Source organism: Engystomops pustulosus, chromosome 4 (genome assembly GCF_040894005.1).
Source record: "Engystomops pustulosus chromosome 4, aEngPut4.maternal, whole genome shotgun sequence".
NCBI classification, from domain to species: domain Eukaryota; kingdom Metazoa; phylum Chordata; class Amphibia; order Anura; family Leptodactylidae; genus Engystomops; species Engystomops pustulosus.
This window is the reverse complement of record NC_092414.1, coordinates 222,692,257-222,711,064: the sequence shown is the minus strand read 5'-3', so window position 1 is coordinate 222,711,064 and position 18,808 is coordinate 222,692,257. Positions and strand designations below refer to the sequence as shown.

At 44.7% G+C, this 18,808-nt stretch overlaps 1 protein-coding gene across 1 annotated transcript; it reads left to right on the top strand.

Annotated features, from left to right (window-relative positions):
• Positions 1 to 3,030: 3,030 nt before the first annotated feature.
• On the top strand, positions 3,031 to 3,966 carry LOC140128746 (olfactory receptor 11H6-like). Its single transcript, XM_072150447.1, has one exon. The coding sequence runs from the start codon at positions 3,031 to 3,033 to the stop codon at positions 3,964 to 3,966; it is 936 nt and encodes a 311-aa protein (XP_072006548.1).
• Positions 3,967 to 18,808: the final 14,842 nt, after the last annotated feature.

Below are 18,808 nucleotides of genomic sequence, written 5' to 3'. Positions count from 1 at the left end.
TCGGGCCCTTAGTAAATGACCCCCAATAGGCTTGTTGAAAGGAAGAAAATGAAAGCCAAGAAACAACTACACGTGTAGCTGTTTAAATGTAATTAGATATCATCATATCAGGCAACAAGCTCCATGAAAAGTTATTGAAAAGTTAAAGTTTCTTTCAACTCTTAAGTTAACTTAAAAGTCATCTAAAACTTTAGCTTTTTCTGTACTGAACATTAGAAAGTTGCAAGACTTTTCTTCAATTTCCTAAATTTCTCTCTCTTATTGCAACAGGATAATTATTCAGGGTTATTATAAGGTTAGTTATTTATTCTAGCGTTTCTTTTTATATCTTTAGATTTGCTTAAACTAAGTTGAGTCTAGAGATGAGGGCAAAGCATCTCCCCAGACTCCCGGTAGCGGGTACCTTGCCTGATATGTAGTGTATATATATGCTGTATACTGTATACAGCCATGCACCATACATGGACTCTACTGTAGCCATACAACGCGCCTGAGCCGCTGTCACCAATCCCAATGTTCTCCCTCCAAGACTTTTCTTCAGGTCTGAGGGTCATCAAGGAAATATGAATTTTTACAGGAAAATAAAATCTAATGTAAGTAAATAGGAAGCTTCTTATATCAGCGCACGATAAAGATGATGCTGTTATTAATATACAGGAGAACCGATGCAGCAAACCTCACAAATACTCGGTCTCCATTCCATGAAAATAATTGTGCGCAGCGCTGTAGGGTCCTGTAAGAATAGCCATAGAACTTTGCTCCTCAGATATTTTCATTTCTTAGTTAAACTTTTTGAACAATACTTAATAATTTGTCTTCATCTGCACTGTAAATAGAATTGTCTTCTTTTTAAGGATTCTCCTTATTTCTTATGGTGAGGTTCTGAGGTTAGGATTAAGATTTCTAGAATCTCATCCCTATGGTCATACAGATCAGTGCAGGGGGGGGGGGGCTTCCTGTGATTCACATTCAGACTCAACACCGTGTGCAAAAATGGTCCATAAACCCAACACAACACTGCTTGCCAGTCCCCTCTCTATAGAAAGCTGAGCCACCACAAGTCCGAGCAGGATTACGACCTTCCCTATACCTTGTAGTGCGGCCGCTCGGCTCAGTCACGGTACAGTGACACGGTGTGCTCATCGCACTGGGATCTGTTAAAATAGAAGTGGCCATGATCATGAGGTCTTACTCTTAATACTGTTTACAGATAATGAAGCCATCACAACACCTTTTGGTCTTTTTGACCTCATCAAATTCCAAAGTCACTTCAGGCCCAAGCCCACATAGTTTCTGAAACGTAATGTCGTTTCATCTGTCACTGGGTCTTGAATCTCAGTCGTTGTTGCAGGAAGCAATATAAAAAAAATTCTCCCAAAGGCCTTTTAATTGATAATTTTATATCATTTATCATCATATAAATAAATAAAATAGAAAAGAAATTACAAAAATAAAGTACAAAAAAAATATTAATGGAAAAGAGGAAAAAAGAAGAGCTTCTTGTGTGGATCTTCCAATTCAGCAATGTACAGTACACATCATTTAGATGGATTCTCACCTTTAGTGTTGTTTTACCTGGCACAACTTGTGGTTGAAGCCGGCAGTTTGTTGTCCACAGCCGATGCGGAGTTCCTCCGTGCCGGTGGCAGAATCTCCAGGATCCCAGGAAAGTGGCTGGACAATTCTATCTCAGGCTCAGGCCGACCCAATGTGCCATCTCAGTAAAAACTCACAACAAAATGTAAATTAAAGTAAAAATATGTTTTTTCTGAAGGTTTTTTCTTGAATTTGTGTGTAAATTGGAACAGGTATATTTTGTATGTGTAACAACTTTTTCGTTAACAGTTCCAGTGATGTAATCTCTATAGTACTGCTCAAACAAGTGTTTATGTTCTAAAATACGAGAGAATTGTTTCCGATATTTTAAATAGACCCTCTGGTTTTAACGTTTTAAATTTAAAAATCTCTTAGGGTTGAATTCCAGAATAAAACTGGAGGGTGGATAATTCTCTTAGCATTGGCCCATTTACGGTTTATTGTTTATACTGTTATGATTGATGTTGTACCGGTGCTGGTTTAAACTAAAGTGTTAAGGTTGTGTCGTTCTTCTTGCATATTGTTATTTACACTTGTATTCGATCAGAGGAATAGTAGACAATTGAGAAGCAGCACTCCGGAAATTCCACTGAAGAACAAAGTTTTATTCCACCATAATAGTGCGACGTTTTGCCAATTCAATCAAGGCATTATCAATTGTCTACTATTGCATGTTGGGGTCGGTGTCGGACCTCTTAAGAAGACCTGCACCTGAATCATTCTATACACGGTGCCGCTCTACACATTCTGTTTTGGATTGTATTCGATCAGATATGTCACATATTTCATGAGCGACTGTTTTTTATAGTATTTGAAACAGTCCTTCATTTTCTGTAAGACAATCTTAGTTGTTTTGTATTTTACTTAAAAATAGAAATGAATCTCGGAACCGCAGGTCAGGAGAACCCATTCTTGATGAATAGTGACGAGCGGACCAGTTAAAATCTTTAAAATAAAGACCAGTGGGAAGGTGGGTGGTATTTGAGCAGAGCCCGGCTCTGAACTTCAGTAGGGGGGACTGGAACAGTTCATTGTGGACTCCTAATTTGCGGTTCAGCTCCGCTTATCACTATCAATGAATCAAAGAAAAAAAATCTTAATTTTCATTTACACCAATGCCACGTGTGCCACAATTATCAAGAGTTTACGACTTTTTTCTGGTCAATCACTCACACCAAAAATTAAAGGCACGCCTGTCAACGGGATACAGGAATGTAAACTACAGACTGAACCATTTTTCAAACCCAGGATATAGTCGATAACTGGTCACTAGTCTAAAATGGAAAGTGAGGCGCAAAAGCTCCAAAAAGTTGCTGTATCAATGGCATAAACCTGAAATTACAACTTATTCTGGCCGTGCACCTGGGGTGCTGGACATCATACACCGGCTTCATTGCTTCTAATATGAATTTTATTAATATTATTTTTTTATTCATGCAGGAGACCAACCTTACTGTGATCACAGAGCTTTTCCTCTTAGGATTTCAAGGCAGTCAAAGATTAAGAATCTCACTGTTCTGTCTTTTCCTGGTGGTTTACTGTGTGACAATATGTGGGAACCTCCTGATCATCACCTTGGTGTCCACCAGTAGGAAGCTCCACACTCCCATGTACTTCTTCATCTCACAACTGTCCATCAGTGACATCCTGTTATCTACAGATATTGTTCCCAACCTGCTCCACATCCTACTGAATAATGGGGAGACCATTACTTTTATCATTTGCATCACTCAGTTTTATTTTATATGTGCCTTGGAAACATTTGAATGCCTTCTCCTAGCTTTGATGTCCTATGACAGGCACGTGGCCATCTGCAGACCTCTACATTATAAGAGTATCATGACCTGGGGACATTGTGTGATGTTGACCTCCATCTGTTGGCTTCTTGGATTTTCCATCATTTTGACTTATATCATAACAACAACGCAGCTATTTTTTTGTGGACCCAATATCATTGACCACTTATTCTGCGACATTGTTCCCTTGCTGAGACTTTCCTGTTCTGACACCTTCATTGTTAATTTGCTAATTTACGTAGTAGGTGTCATAATTGTCTTCATTCCCACCACAATCATTGTTGTGTCTTATACATATATAGTCAGGGCAGTCTTAAGGATCTCATCCAATACCAGGAGACAGAAAGCCTTCTCCACCTGTAGCTCCCACCTCATTGTGGTCTCCATATTCTACGGGACTATGGTCAGTGTTTATATTGTCCCAACTAAGAGTCAGACCTTCACTGTGAATAAGATCCTCTCTCTGCTATATACAGTGTTTACTCCTCTGGCCAACCCCATAATATACAGTCTGAGGAACACAGACATCATAAAAGCTGTACAAGAGACAATTCGTAAATGTGTGATCAGGTAAATTACTAGAGCTGATTCACTGTGAGTGATCAGTCTGTGATAATGGAATGTGAAAAGTGCCGTACCATGGACTGACCACACTCCTGGGGTCGGAGCTCCGGGCATCTCATTGATGTTCCTTAATATGCAGCAGATCCAACATCACTAGTTCTGGTTTTGATTCACATGGTGATAACAGAACATTACAAATGGCGTGTCATGGACTGACCACGTTTCCAAGGATCAACTCCATGCATTATATGGATCTATGAAACAGAAATTCTGTACATCATATATCGAATTCATGGAGTTCCGTCTAGAGATGAGCGAACATACTCGTCCGAGCTTGATGCTCGTTCGAGCATTAGCGTACTCGCAACTACTTGTTGCTCGGACGAATATTTTGCTTGCTCGAGAAAATGTCATCTCGCGACGTTAAGATTTTTGGCGGCCATAAACAGAGCCAATCACAAGCCAGGAGACTCTGTACTCCACCCAGCATGACGTGGTCCCCTTACATGTCGATAGCAGTGGTTGGCTGGCCTAATCAGGTGACCCTGGAATAGACTAGCCCCTGCCAGCGCTGCTCGGATCATTCTCTGTCTGGATGCCGCTAGGGAGAGAGCTGCTGCTGCAGGCATAGTGTTAGGGTGTTATATTAGAATACTGTTAGGCAGGAGTGAGTCTACAAGAACCCAACAGTCCTTCTTAGGGCTACAATAGCCTTATATATTTTTTTTTTATTTGCTTGTGGCTGGGCTTGCTGGCACTAGTAGTGCAGCTACTACCATATTGTGAGGAATTTGCAGGGAGACTTGCGAACATTCTATTTAGCTCTAAGTGACACACATATCCATCTCAAACACCTAAGTGGGACAATTTATTAGGGGTTTGATTGAATTAGGCACAGTCTGACGATTTATTTATTTTTTTTCAAAACTGAAAGTCACAGGCACAGCACAAAATCCTGTTGTGTGCTGTCAGTGTAGGTTAGAAACGAGCCATAGCAATCATCATCTGCTGTGGTTGCTGTGTGATTTCTTCTGCACGTTTAGTTTTATAAAAAAATAAAAAAAAACACAAAAAATAAAAAACACAAAAAACTGAAAAAAAAAACAAAAAAAAAAATTACAGTTTATATTTCTGTTTTGTCTATATAATAGACTTTAATTTTGAAAATGTTGAACCCGAGGGCTAGGGGTAGAGGATGAGAGCTTGGGCATCCAACTACTGCAGGGGTCAGGCCGTGGTCCTGGGCGGGGTGAGACACCACCTGCTGATGAGGGAGCAGGGGAACGCCACAGAGCTACACTCCCTAGGTTCATGTCTCAAGTTACTGGGACTCATGGTAGAGCACTGTTGAGGCCAGAACAGCGCGAACAGGTGATGTCGTGGATTGCGGACAATGCTTCTAGCCATTTGTCCACCAGTCAGTCTTCCACGCAGTCCACCCATGTCACTGAAATCAGCACTCCTCCAGCTCCTCCACCTCAGCCTCCTTCCCCCCAGTAAGCCCCCTCCCAGGAAAATTTGGCATTTGAACCGGCAGAAGGGTTTTCTGGACCCTTCCCAGAGTCACAAACCACTTGTCCGGTTTTTGCTGAGCTCTTTTCCGATGCCCAGGTTTTCCACCGGTCGCAGTCTGTGGGTGATGATGACCTTCTTGACATAGTGGAAGAAGTGTGTAAAGAGGTGTCGGACGATGAGGAGACACGGTTGTCAGACAGTGGTGAAGTTGTTGTCAGGGTAGGAAGTCCGAGGGGGGAGCAGACTGAGGGATCGGAGGAGGATGAGGAGACAGACCCAAGCTGGGTTGATAGGCCGGGTGAACACAGTGCTTCTGAGACGGAGGCGAGTCCTATAGCAGAACAGGTTGGAAGAGGCAGTGGTGGGGCCAGACGGAGAGGCAGGGCCAGAGCTGGTGCATCAGCGCCAAATGTTTCACGTAGTCAAGCTCCCGTGGCGAGGGCTAAATTTCAGAAGTCTGGAGGTTCTTTAAAGAAACTCCGGATGACCGAAAGACTGTGGTGTGCAACCTATGCCACACCAGGATCAGCAGGGGTTCCACCACTACTAGCTTAACCACCACCAGTATGCGCAGGCATATGAATGCTAAACACCCCACTCAATTGAACCAAGGCCGTTCACCTCCGGCCGGGTCCACCACTGCTCCTTCCCCTCTGCAATTTGCTGCCTCTGCTAGTCAGCCCCCTGCCCAGGACCCAGGCACAAACACCTCACAGGCGGAAACCACACCTTCGCCTCCACGATCCTCCACAGCGTCCACCAATGTCTCCATGCGCAGCGTCCATCTCTCTATGCCCCAGATGCTGGAGCGAAAGAGGAAATACAGTGCAACCCACCCACATGCCCAAGCCCTCAACGTCCACATCTCCAAATTACTCAGCCTGGAGATGTTGCCCTATAGGCTGCTGGAGACCGAGGCCTTTTCGCAATCTCATGGCGGTGGCCGCCCCTCGGTATTCGGTCCCCAGCCGCCACTACCTTTCCCGATGTGCTGTCCCAGCCCTGCACCAGCACATGTCAGACAACATCACCCGTGCCCTGACCAACGCCGTTTCTGACAAGGTCCACCTGACCACGGAAAAGTAGACGAGTGCTGCCAGGCAGGGCCACTATATATCGCTGACGGCACATTGGGTTAACTGCGTGGAGGCTGGGAACGAGTCTGACCCTGGGGCTGCTCATATACTGCCGACACCGAGGATTGCGGGGCCTACCTCGGTCCAGGTCTCTCAGGCAGGCGATGCCTCCTACTCCTCCCACCCCTCCTCCACCTCCTCCTCTGAATTACCATCCGTGGGCATGGCGCCATCAGTCGATACCTCTAGGCAAAGCAGCAGTGCCGTTGCTAAGCGATAGCAGGCGGTGCTCAAACTGCTGAGCCTAGGCGATAAAAGGCACACCCATGGCCGGCGCCAGCACCCGGCTTACCCGGGCAAGTGCCGGGGCCCCAGAGGTCCCAGAGGGGCCCACGGCACACACTGACAACATAAGAAAACTCAATTACATCGGCATACTTTGCCGATGTAATTGAGGAAAGCGCCACACTCACAGTGTCGGCGCGGCTGACAGGGGGGTGGCACCGCAAGCGGGCACTCACAGACCATAATTGCATCGGCGCGGCCGATGTATTTCTGCTGCGTCTAATAGTGTGCAGGACGCTGGCCGACGTGATGACTTCATGCCGCCAGCGTCCCTGCTGCTGCACGATAGACGCTGCTCTCACACAGGAAGATGTAGCAGATGAAGAAGATGCGAGCAGCCCTTGAGGTAAGTTAGCGTTTATAATTTTTTTTTTATGTGTATTTAATTAATTAATGGAGCCTGGGGGGGGGAGTGGGGTGTATTAATTAATAGAGCCTGGGGGTTATATTAATTAATGGAGCCTGGGGGGGGGAAGTATATTAATTAATAAAACTTGGGGGGTGTATATTAGTTAATGGAGCCTGGGGGGGGTGTATATTAGTTAATGGAGCCTGGGGGGTATATTAATTAATGGAGCCTGGCTGGGGGGGTGTATATTAATTAATAGAGCCTGGGGGGTATATTAATTAATGGAGCCTGGCTGGGGGGGTGTATAATAATTGATGGAGCCTGGGGGGCTGTATATTAATATTGGTTTCTTAAGGTCTGCGTTTTTAATGCCACCACATGAGCTACGGGGCCCAGTGAGGCACTCTCGCCCAGGGGCCCAGTGAAACCTGGAGCCGGCCCTGGGCACACCGCCCAAGAGCTATTACAGGGGATCACAGCGCAGACTGATCTGTGGCTGGCACTGCTGAACCTGAAGCCAGGCATGGTTGTGTGTGACAACGGCCGTAACTTTGTGGCGGCTCTGCAACTCGGCAGACTGACACATGTGCCTTCCTGTCCCGTGTGTTAAATCTCATAGTTCAGCGGTTCCTCAAGACATACCCCAATCTGTCTGATTTGCTCACGAAGGTGCGCCGCATCTGTGCGCATTTCAGGAAGTCCAGCACAGATGCTGCCACTCTCAGGGCAGCGCAGCGCCGCCTCCAATTGCCCGCTCACCGACTGTTGTGCGACGTGCCCACGAGGTGGAATTCAACACTAACCATGTTATCCAGAGTTTACCAGCAGCGCAGAGCGATTGTAGACTGCCAGATGTCAACTTCCACCAGAACTGGTAGTCAGGTCAGTCAGCTTCCTCAAGTCTACAATGAGGAGTGGACGTGGATGTCTGATATCTGTCAGGTGCTGAGTAACTTTGAAGAGTCAACACAGATGGTCAGTGGGGATGCTGCCATTATCAGCCTCACCATCCCGCTGCTTGGCCTGTTGAAAAACTCTCTGGTCAGCATGAAGTCGGAAACTTTGTGCTTGGCACAAGAGACGGGGGAAAAAGATTCCCTTGTTCACAAGCTAAAACAGTATTTCCCTTCTGACAGCCCTAGCGGCTGAGGGCGTTCTTCTGCGGGACAAGTAGCGAGGGAGAGTAGGCGAACAGGCAGCTGGTCCAGCACTGGCAGGGGTACGCTTTACAAGGCCTTTGCCAGTTTTATGTCACCCCAGCAAGACACTGTCACCTGTCCCCAGTCTCCGCAGAGTAGGGCTGATCTTTACAGAAAGATTGTGAGGGAGTACCATCATCCTAAATGATGCCAATGATGCCTTGGAGGTTCTTGCCTGCCCTGCCGCTAGCGTGTTGTTTGAGTGGGTTTTAAGTGCAGCTGGTGGCATCATCACCGATAAGCGTACACGCCTGTCGACTGACAGCGCTGACAGGCTGACGCTTATCAAGATAAATAAAGCCTGGATTTCTCAGGATTTCCATTCTCCACCAGGTGAAAGAAGCTCAACCTGAATAATGTATGCACTCCTCCTCCTCATTCTCCTTCTTCTCCTCCTCTTTGTACACTAAAGCAGAGGAAACTGGCTATTTTTTGCCAGGGCCAACTGGCTCTAGCTATAGTACTCTATATACTATGTATTTAATTTTTCGGGATGGCCATCTACCCGCTCCTCTGGTTTGAAAACTTTTTTGGACTGCCACATATAGGCACTATGCAAATTTAATTGTCTCCATAGCAGCCTCCACACGTCGTCCTTATAGCTGCCTCCACACGCTGTCTCCATTGCTACCTCCACACATCATCTCTATAGCTGCCTCCAAAAGTCGTCCACATAGCTGCCTGCATACATCGTCCCCTTAGCAAACGAGCTGTGTCAGGCAGAATTTTGCATTGTTTTCATGGCTTCCACATAAAACTTGTTAACTTTGTCTCCACCCTGCTGTGTTATCCACAAAATATACTGCCAATCTTTTATCATTTACCGATATTATTTCAGAGCTACTTGCGCATCTGTTTACGTTCCCCTCACCCGCCATAACCAAGCCAATTACTTATAAGAACAGTACTACACTTGATATTATACAAAAGGTTCTTAGAAGTGCTGTTTGAAGCCCCAGCCTGCTTTGAAAATTTAAATTTTTTCAAAGTAAACGCATTGGCCCCCAGGCCCATTTTGGGTGGCGAGGAGCCGAGAGACAGGGGCTTGGACAGGTGACCGCCAGCTCCATCCCAAGATCCATTTAACATAGTTTTAACTGCAGCACCTTTAATCTACTACTACCTTAGTGCCTCCATACATCGTCCCCTTTTCAAACGAGCTGTGTCAGGCAGAATTTTCGGGTGTTTCACCAGATACATAATGGAACTCGGCCCATCTGTCGCCGCTATGCTGGAGACCTGAAGTTGCAATCATAGCAGCACAATATGGATGCCCCATACTGTCGCTCTTAATCATGGAACCATTTCCGAAAAAAAATTAAAAATAGAACAGCTATGCTATTCCATTATTCCTAGATGAAATATTCAAACGGCCCCGCCTGCTTTGAAAATTATAATTTTTTCAAAGTAAACACTTCTGGCCCCCAGGCCCATTTTGGGTGGGGAGGAGCCGAGAGGCAGGGACTTGGACAGGCGAAAGCTCGTCTGGCAGCGGACCGCCAGCTCCATCCCAAGATTAGGTAGCCTCAGAGGCATCCATGCATGCTGCCCCTGCTGTTTCCTTTCCATTTCGCCTCCACGATCCTCCACAGCATCCACTAATGTCTCCATGCGCAACTTTCAACTGTCTATACCCCAGACGCTAGAGCGCGAGAGGAAATACAGCACATCATCCCCTTATCAAACGAGCTGTGTCAGGCTCATTTTTTGGGTGTTTCACCAGAAACGTTATGGAACTTGGTCACTATGTCGCCACCATGCTGTGTTATCGACTAAATATACCGTTAACCTTTTGTTGACATAGGAAATCATTTCAGCGCTTCTTGCTCACCTCCTTTGGTTCCTCTCTGCTGCCTTAACCAGGCAAAATACTGATACATACAGTGCTACACGTTTTCTTCGCCAAAAGGAATTTTTTTAATTGGTTTGAAGCCTGAGTCCATTTGGGGTATGTCGCCATGACACTCTCTAGCCTGCTGCCGCTGCCTCTGCATGCCGTCCCCTATAGTGTCAGGGTCAATTATTGGATGTTTTAGATGCTATCTAGCTTCATTCTGTCACTCTGACATGGCCATGCTGTTGCCCATAATTTTGGCATAATGGTGCGATTAAGCAGCCTCAGAGGCATCCATGCATGCTGCCCCTGCTGTTTCCCGTCCATTTCCGTGGTGTTTCCATCCTTTTCTGAGGTTCCCAGGTGTTTGGCCAAGCTTCCCTGTGCAGACCCTTAGTCCCCTTGAAAAATGCTCGAGTCTCCCATTGACTTCAATGGGGTTCGTTATTCGAAACGAGCACTCGAGCATCGGAAAAAGTTCGACTCGAGTAACGAGCACCCGAGCATTTTAGTGCTCGCTCATCTCTAGTGGTCAGTCCATGATAAAACACTTTTCACGTTCTGTGATTATTATTATTATTTTTTAAATAAACTCTTAAATCCTAATTCCGAGTGTGCCATCTGATTTGGACCATGAACTTAGACTATTGAGTGGGGGATAGTATATTCTTGTGTGCCTGCTGAGCTTAGTAAATGTTACCACAGGTACAATATTTGGACAGGCAACACATTTGCCACATGATTAACACCCCCACTTTGATGGTTTAGTTCCAAAAATAGTTTTTGGTCTTTCTGAGTCATAATGACTCTGTAGCAATAAATACTGCAGTTTATTAGATACTGACTGTAACACTGGGATAGGGGGTCACATATTGACAAATTTCTGCCTTTATTTGCAGGCATAATTATTATACTTTTTTTCATTTTGGGGCACATTTACTAAGGGGCTGCACGGCGCATTTTCGTTGGGTTTCCCGACCATTTCCGATTTGCGCCGCATTTAAGTGGGGTTTTTGGCGCATACGATCGGCTTATGGCGCAAATCAGGGGGGGGGGGTGTCTGACGGACAACCCGACTGATTGAGACTGAGCGCGGGATTTGCAATTCTAATTGTGCCGTAAGACAATGCACTCACATACACCTGGAAGATGAAGGTGAACTACGGCGGACCCTACGGGGTTTTTGGCACGCGCGATCGGATTTTGGCGCATCGCCCCAGGCTTGTGAGCAAGCAATTTGTAGCAAACACCCTATCACATGACTAAGACAAGAAATGGATCGGGGATTGCCCTGATGGGCTCACAGTCTGACCGACAGCATCATTGAGCCTGCATGGAGAAGTCAGCAAATACAGATGAAGCACTGGATTACATGACCCGCTTAACCCGTTAACCAGACATGATAACTCAGACATGCAGGGAACCGCCCATTTTCTGTTATAACTAAATGAGTTAACTTCCTTTAAAGGGCATCTACCACCAGGATGAAGGACTGTATGCAAATGAGCCTGAGGGACTCCAGGCTCCATAGGCATTAATGGAGTCTGGAGCCCCTTAGGCTCATTTGCATAGAGTCTTTCATCCTTCTGGTAGACCTCCTTCAAGCCATGTTAACCAGCACTCCACCCGCTTTTATGAAATCACCATCCTGTTTCCAGTTTGTTAGCTGATAATAGTCCTGTCACTGGAGCAGAGAGCACATACTGAGACATAACAGATTTGCCAAATCTAGCTGTGTCCTAGAGATGAAAATGAGCTCCTTCAGGGGTTAATATTTCTGTTATGCTGCTGAAAGAGAAGTGCCTGGATGGATTTAAAGGACTGGATTTCCCTTCCTAGCTGTCGCTACCTAATTGCCCAGTCTGGGGCCGAGGTAGGAAGCGGTTTGGTCTATGTATATTTTTTACAACCCAGGATGCCTCCTCTTGCTCTGCTTGCCTCCAGTTGCCTCCTCTTGCTCTGCTTGCCTCCAGTTGCCTCCTCTTGCTCTGCTTGCCTCCAGTTGCCTCCTCTTGCTCTGCTTGCCTCCAGTTGCCTCCTCTTGCTCTGCTTGCCTCCAGTTGCCTCTTGCTCTGCTTGCCTCCAGTTGCCTTTTCTCCTGCTGAACCTGCTGTATAAAGTGTGCGTCCTCTGTGTGCACTTTCTGTCTTCACACCTGGCTGCTGCCTGAGAAACTTTGGCCACCCATCACCTAACATGTGATGTGCCAACCAGGTGGAATTTCACTTCCGTTCTGCAGGGCCTACAATATGCCACCAGGAGAGCTTCAGGAGAGCTGAACACCCTTAGTCATCGAATAGCTAATACACCCTAAAACATACATCCCATAATTACCTCCGATCACCATCACAGGTATAAGGATGTCTGGAAAACATGGGGTGGTTGTCAGTGTGTTCATGATTTAAAAACTTTACATAATAATAAATATAATTTTTTGGCCCAGTGACAAGAATTAAAAATAAAGTTTCATTATAGACATTTTACAGCTGATCATTGCAGCTTGGGACTAAAATAACATCCAGAGACTTCACCAGAAGTCTCAGTGGGGAGAGAGGTCGTCTGTAACTAGGGGTTGTCTGTAAGTCAGGAGTCCTTAAAGGAAACCTACCATTTAGAATCTCCGGCATTTCCTATGTAGGCGCGTGCACGATCGTGCGCACGCAGCGCCAAAGCCTCTTCTGCTCTAAAGTTTAAAAAGTGTTAAAACCGCGATACAGCGGTTTATAACACTAACGAAAGTAAGTACCGGCACCAGCTCACCCTGAGCTCACCCTGAGCTGGTGCTCGGTACTTACAGCTTACCCCTACCATTCTAAATGGTAGGTTTCCTTTAAGTCGGGGACCACCTATTGTATACTCTGTTTAAGAAATAACAAAAACGGTAATGTAGAAGTAAGTATCACATTCCATGACAATTGGTCAATCCAGTTTGCAGGTGTCTTAGGTGGAGGTAAATACGAAGCTCCCGCGTGCACAAAATGTTCCTGCACGCGGCTTTCTGAGGGCATATGCATCACATGACACAGATAGTCCAATCCTGACACTCACAATCTGCTTAAAGAGAGACGTTTCTAAATGAAATCCTCTTTTAAAACTGAGTAAAAATAAAACACAACAAAGTTAATAGTGAAACATAATGGGACTTGTGTGTTTTTCGTGCCTTTTTCTTTAATTTTTGAGCCTTTTCATGGTGCTTGGGCTCATTTGGGCGTTTTATGCACCTAAATCAGTCTCCTTTCAAAGTCCTCCATTATCTAGTTTTCCGCAGTGTTCCCTGAGGTGTCACCTGATTCCAGATATGAAAGTTACAACTTTTTAAAATTTTTGTGCAAATCTACAGCTGCGCCAGACCAGGCGTAGAAAATAGCTGAGAACTGATTATGGCTTTTGTGACTTGATTTAAAAAGTTGCAAATTCTCTACAAACCAATTGCCACATGTATAAATGAAGAAAAACTCTAAGATACATCTGACCAGCAGGAAATCCAAGAAAAGTCTCAAACAACCGACAAAAAAAAACGGACTTATGTTTTTCCAGAGTCATTTACCATCAAGAGCTATTTGGATTGTACTGGCGATTGTGTTGTGTATATGAGAAGTAGCACCTCCCAATGTCCAATGTAGTATCAGAAGATGTAAACGGAGGTGTCTGGTATATATAAGGGGGATTCAAATTTTAATTGATTGAAGTGCATTGTCACGGGTGCCCCCAAGATCCATGATCCTGTGCCCCTCTCCATGGTGTTGCGCCCCCGGTTTGCACTCACCTCTCCACGCTCCTGCTCCTGTCCCAGCACTCGAAGATGTAAAGGGCCAGCGTACCGCTGATTGGCTGACACTTCCGGGTTTCCCATAAAGACCTGCAGCTCCCATCACTCCCCGCCGGATCTTTGTGCTCATTAGCCATAGTGAAAGCTTCCTTGCGAGTTCCCTGTGTTATTGTTCTTCTACGCCTGATTCCCTGCATCTGTGCTGCCTGCCCTAACCATCTGCCTGTGCCTGACCTCGACCCTTGACGCTGATTCTGTACCTCGACCTTGGCTGCCAACACGGGCTAGTCGCACCTGCGGAACAACCTGGTGGCACCACGCCGCAGCAAGACTATCTGCGGGCTCTAGTGAAAACCAGGTGCCCCTTAGATTCCGGTCCCAGGTGTTGGCTTGTGTCATCTCCTGCAGTGGTCCAGGGGGTTCACTGACCCAAGTCCTCACATGCATTATATCAAATGGAAAAGAAAAAGAGTATTTCATGAGCAATTTAACATTTATTATATATCATTAGATAAGCACATGACACCTAGAAGCCCTGGATATTGAGCAAACTCATCCCCTGGCTAGGGTCCTGCGGGATCACTAGGCTTTCTGGATCTTTCACCTTAACTCTAGATATCCATTAGGTATAAATTAGCCACCTCTGCACCGACTCCACTGCACCTAGTGATCCTAGGATTGGATTATCTGTGTCATGTGATACATATGCCCTTCGGAAAGCCATTTTGTACACGCATGAGCTTCACATTTACTTCCACCTGAGACTCCTGTGCTCTAGATCAATCAATCTCCATGGTATCTGATTCTTACTGATTCTGTTTTTGTTATTTATCAAACACAGTAGGGCTCATTTACTAAGGGCCCCGCGGACACCCCGACGATTTTGGCACAATCGCACCAGCTTTCATGCGACACAAATCGGGGGAAGGGCCGTCGGATGACGGATTCGGACAAACCGCGGGTTTTAACTTCAAAATTGTGTTGCAACCCAAGCACTTACATGAACCGGGAGGAAGATGGTTAAACTCTGGCGGAGCTGAGCGGGGAATCGACACATGCAGGAAATTGGGCGCACGATCTAAGTGAATCGGGGCAGAGTGCATTCCGGATGTACAATGCACTTTGGGAACTCCAAGGGACCGGGTAAGTAAATGTGCCCCAGTGGGTGCAGATTTCTCAAAACTCGTGCAGTCTGTACTATGTGCAGTTTGTCTGTGGATTGTGCAGGGTGCGTTAGATTAATCAAAAGTGTCATCTGGTCTTCAATAATCGGGCACAACCTGTACACACCGATCCTGCTTAATACTGAGCGCACCAATATATATGTAAAGTTTGTAAATCATGTACATGCTGACAACCATCCCATATTTTCCCTACATCCTTCTACATGTGATCATGAATGGGCTGGAGGGTAGGTCACTAATTGTGCCACCCTATGTGTAAAAATGGGACGTCAGAAAGGCGCTGGTCATCAGGGGTATAGAATCTTTTTTTCTGCCTGTGAACCAAAAGAAAAGAAAAAAACCAAACGAGGAAAAAGAGGAGGCCGTAAAAGAAGACAACAGAACCGGCGCCATACCAAAATTGAGGCCACCCAACAAGATTCAACGATAAAAATCTTCAACCTGACTAATTATCCTCTCAGCCAGAATGAAGAATCTCTTCTATCAAAAGGTCTGTCTTACAGTCCTAACAGTCTTCCAAAAGAGTTTGATCTCTTTTTGGATATCAATCAATTTATTAGGAAACTCACCCTAAAACGCCATTTCTCCCTGCAAACAAAACGCAACAAAAGCCACACACCCCAAGAGGCAATGGGCCATATACAACCAAGCGTTGACACGAACAACATGGCACCTACGAATGACATGTGCGTCCGTACCACAAAAATTAAAAACAAATCCAAATTCTATCCCTTACAAGATCAAGGACACCACCTTAAAGTCTTTCAAGACCTAGTGATGGAAGACTTTAAGAAACTCACTACAGTAATTGCTCCACCGAGTTCTAGAACTAATAGGGGGAACCTGCGACCAACAGAGCGCAAAGCACTGAAAGATCTTAAAGGAAACCAGGACCTAGTTTTCAGACCAGCTGACAAAGGTGGAGGGTTAGTCATTATGACTTACACCTACTATAATGAAGAGGCTCTAAACATCCTATCGGATACTACATATTACATAAAAATAGCCGCCAACCCAATGCCTGCACTTCAAAAGAAACTCAAACTACTTCTGGATGCGGCCTTCAAGCAAAAGACCATTACCAAAGAAGAACACAGATTTCTTTTTATACCTTTTCCCACTACACCCTACTTTTATTTTCTACCGAAAATCCACAAAAATGACAAAACACCCCCCGGAAGACCCATCATATCGGGCATTGGCTCCCCTACCAGCAACATTTCACATTTTCTAGACCTATATTTACAAGACTACGTTATACAATTGCAAAGCTATCTGAAAGATTCAGACCACCTCATCAGAGACCTAAATGCCACAGAATTGCCTGAGAAGTTCTCCTTTCTAACAATGGATGTGAGTGCCCTCTATTCCAACATCGATAATGAGAAAGGAATCGAGTGCACAGCTTATTTTCTGAACAAAGATTTGGAACTCCCTACAGAGTTTAAGAACCTTTTGATATCACTCTTGAGGATAACTTTGGAAAACAATTTCTTCTCATATGGATCTTCACTATACCTACAGCAACGTGGTACGGCCATGGGCACCCGAGTGGCCCCGTCCTACGCAAATCTCTTTATGGGTTTGTTTGAGGATTTGTTTATTATATCACAACACCCATTCCGGCAGCATATATTTTCTTATCGCAGGTACATCGATGACCTATTCTTCATCTGGACTGGTTCAAACAACGATGCCATTTCATTTCTGCAATCACTCAACCAAAATCCGTGGGGTATCTCCTTCACCATGGAGTACAGCGACTCTCACATCCACTTTCTTGATCTGAACTTAGAAAATAAACATGGACGAATCATCACCTCCACATACTTCAAAGACGTTGATACTAACAGTTACCTAAACTACGAGAGCTCCCACTTCCAGAAATGGAAAGACAATATACCATTCAGCCAGTATCGGCGAATCCGGAAAAACTGTACCGACACCTCCACTTTCAAGTCCCAAGCAACGATCCTAAAAAAACGTTTCCAAGAAAAAGGGTATCCTGCACATATTCTTAAAAATGCATACAAGAGGAGCTCCAAACTCACCCAGGAAGAATGTCTCACTACCGGAGCTAAAAATAAAGACCCGATCGATCTGCCGTTGGCGTTCATCACGCGATACAACGACAAGCACAAACAAATCAAGGACATTCTCTACAAACATTGGCACATCCTAGAAGGTGATAATGTACTAAAGGAGATCATCCCCAAACACCCCAAGGTTACCTTCAGGAAAGCGGCCACTCTCAAGAATATTCTAGCCCCGAGCCAGATTAAACAACATGGGATCAAGAGAACAGTATCCACTGGACCAGTAGTCAACAGATGTGCCCAACCTCTATGCCTGTGTTGCCACAACATTAAACACAATGCTAATACCTTCCGGTCTAACACCACCTCTGAATGCTTTCAGGTTAAACACCATATGACGTGTCAGACCAAATACGTCATATATCTCCTGGAATGCCCCTGTGGACTCCAATATGTGGGGAGAACGACACAGGCCCTGAACAGAAGGATCAATGGCCACAGGGCAAACATAAAGAAGGGCTTCCAACTGCATGGGCTGTCTAAGCATTATCTCATGAGACACGCCAAGAATGAGAACTTGCTAACAATCATGCCTATCGACCATATTATGGAGGACGTCCACAACAGATATGAGACACTCTGCAAGAGAGAGGTCTTTTGGATTTTCAAACTTAATACCCTAAGCCCCACCGGTCTAAATGAAGTTACTGAGACTATCATTCATTGAATTCATTCCATTCTACCTCTTCCACTGCCCCAGACAATAATCCTTCATCTAATCAGACCTCTCCCCCTTCCCCTCCTCTTCAAAAAATTTTAGTTTATTTTAGTTTATTTTATGTTATTCCCTTTTTCACTATATATATAATTTTTTTTTTTTTTTTTTTAGAGACAATCCCTTTTTTTTTTTTTTTTTTCTTCTTTATTTAGAGACAATCCCTTTTCTTTTTTTTTTTTTTTTCTCTTTTTTTTCTCCTTTTTTTTTTTTCTCTTTATTTTATTCAGACACTCACACCTATAAATTTCCGCCAAAACAGGGGAACCTAGATCACTTCTCCAGCACAACAAGCCTAGGTGAGACAAGCCTCCAGACTTCTATTTAGACATCCATCACAACCAGCTACATAGACTATTGGCCCACAGCTAAACACAACTCCAGGGCCCCTCATCTTTAAGCCATCCGATGCATACTCTTTGTCACAGGTCACTATATTTATGATTATGTTGTACTATGTAATATTCCATGATTTTAACCAATTGGTTGTTTTTAGCCTATAGGTTTATTCATGTATATGTATGTATGTGTATATATATATGTATATATATATTTTTATTTTTTTTATTTTTTTATTTTTTTTATCATGTATTATCTGTCTCTTCCACTTCCAATGTGATCACCAATTACCTTAGAGAAGGCCATAGGAATATTTATTTCCCTCAAATGTATCATTTCCTAACTTATATGAACTTTTTAAAGCCTATGTTTTATCCTTTTTGGTATACCGAGCCTCTGCTTGCTATTCTCCTTTTTAACTTACCATAAAT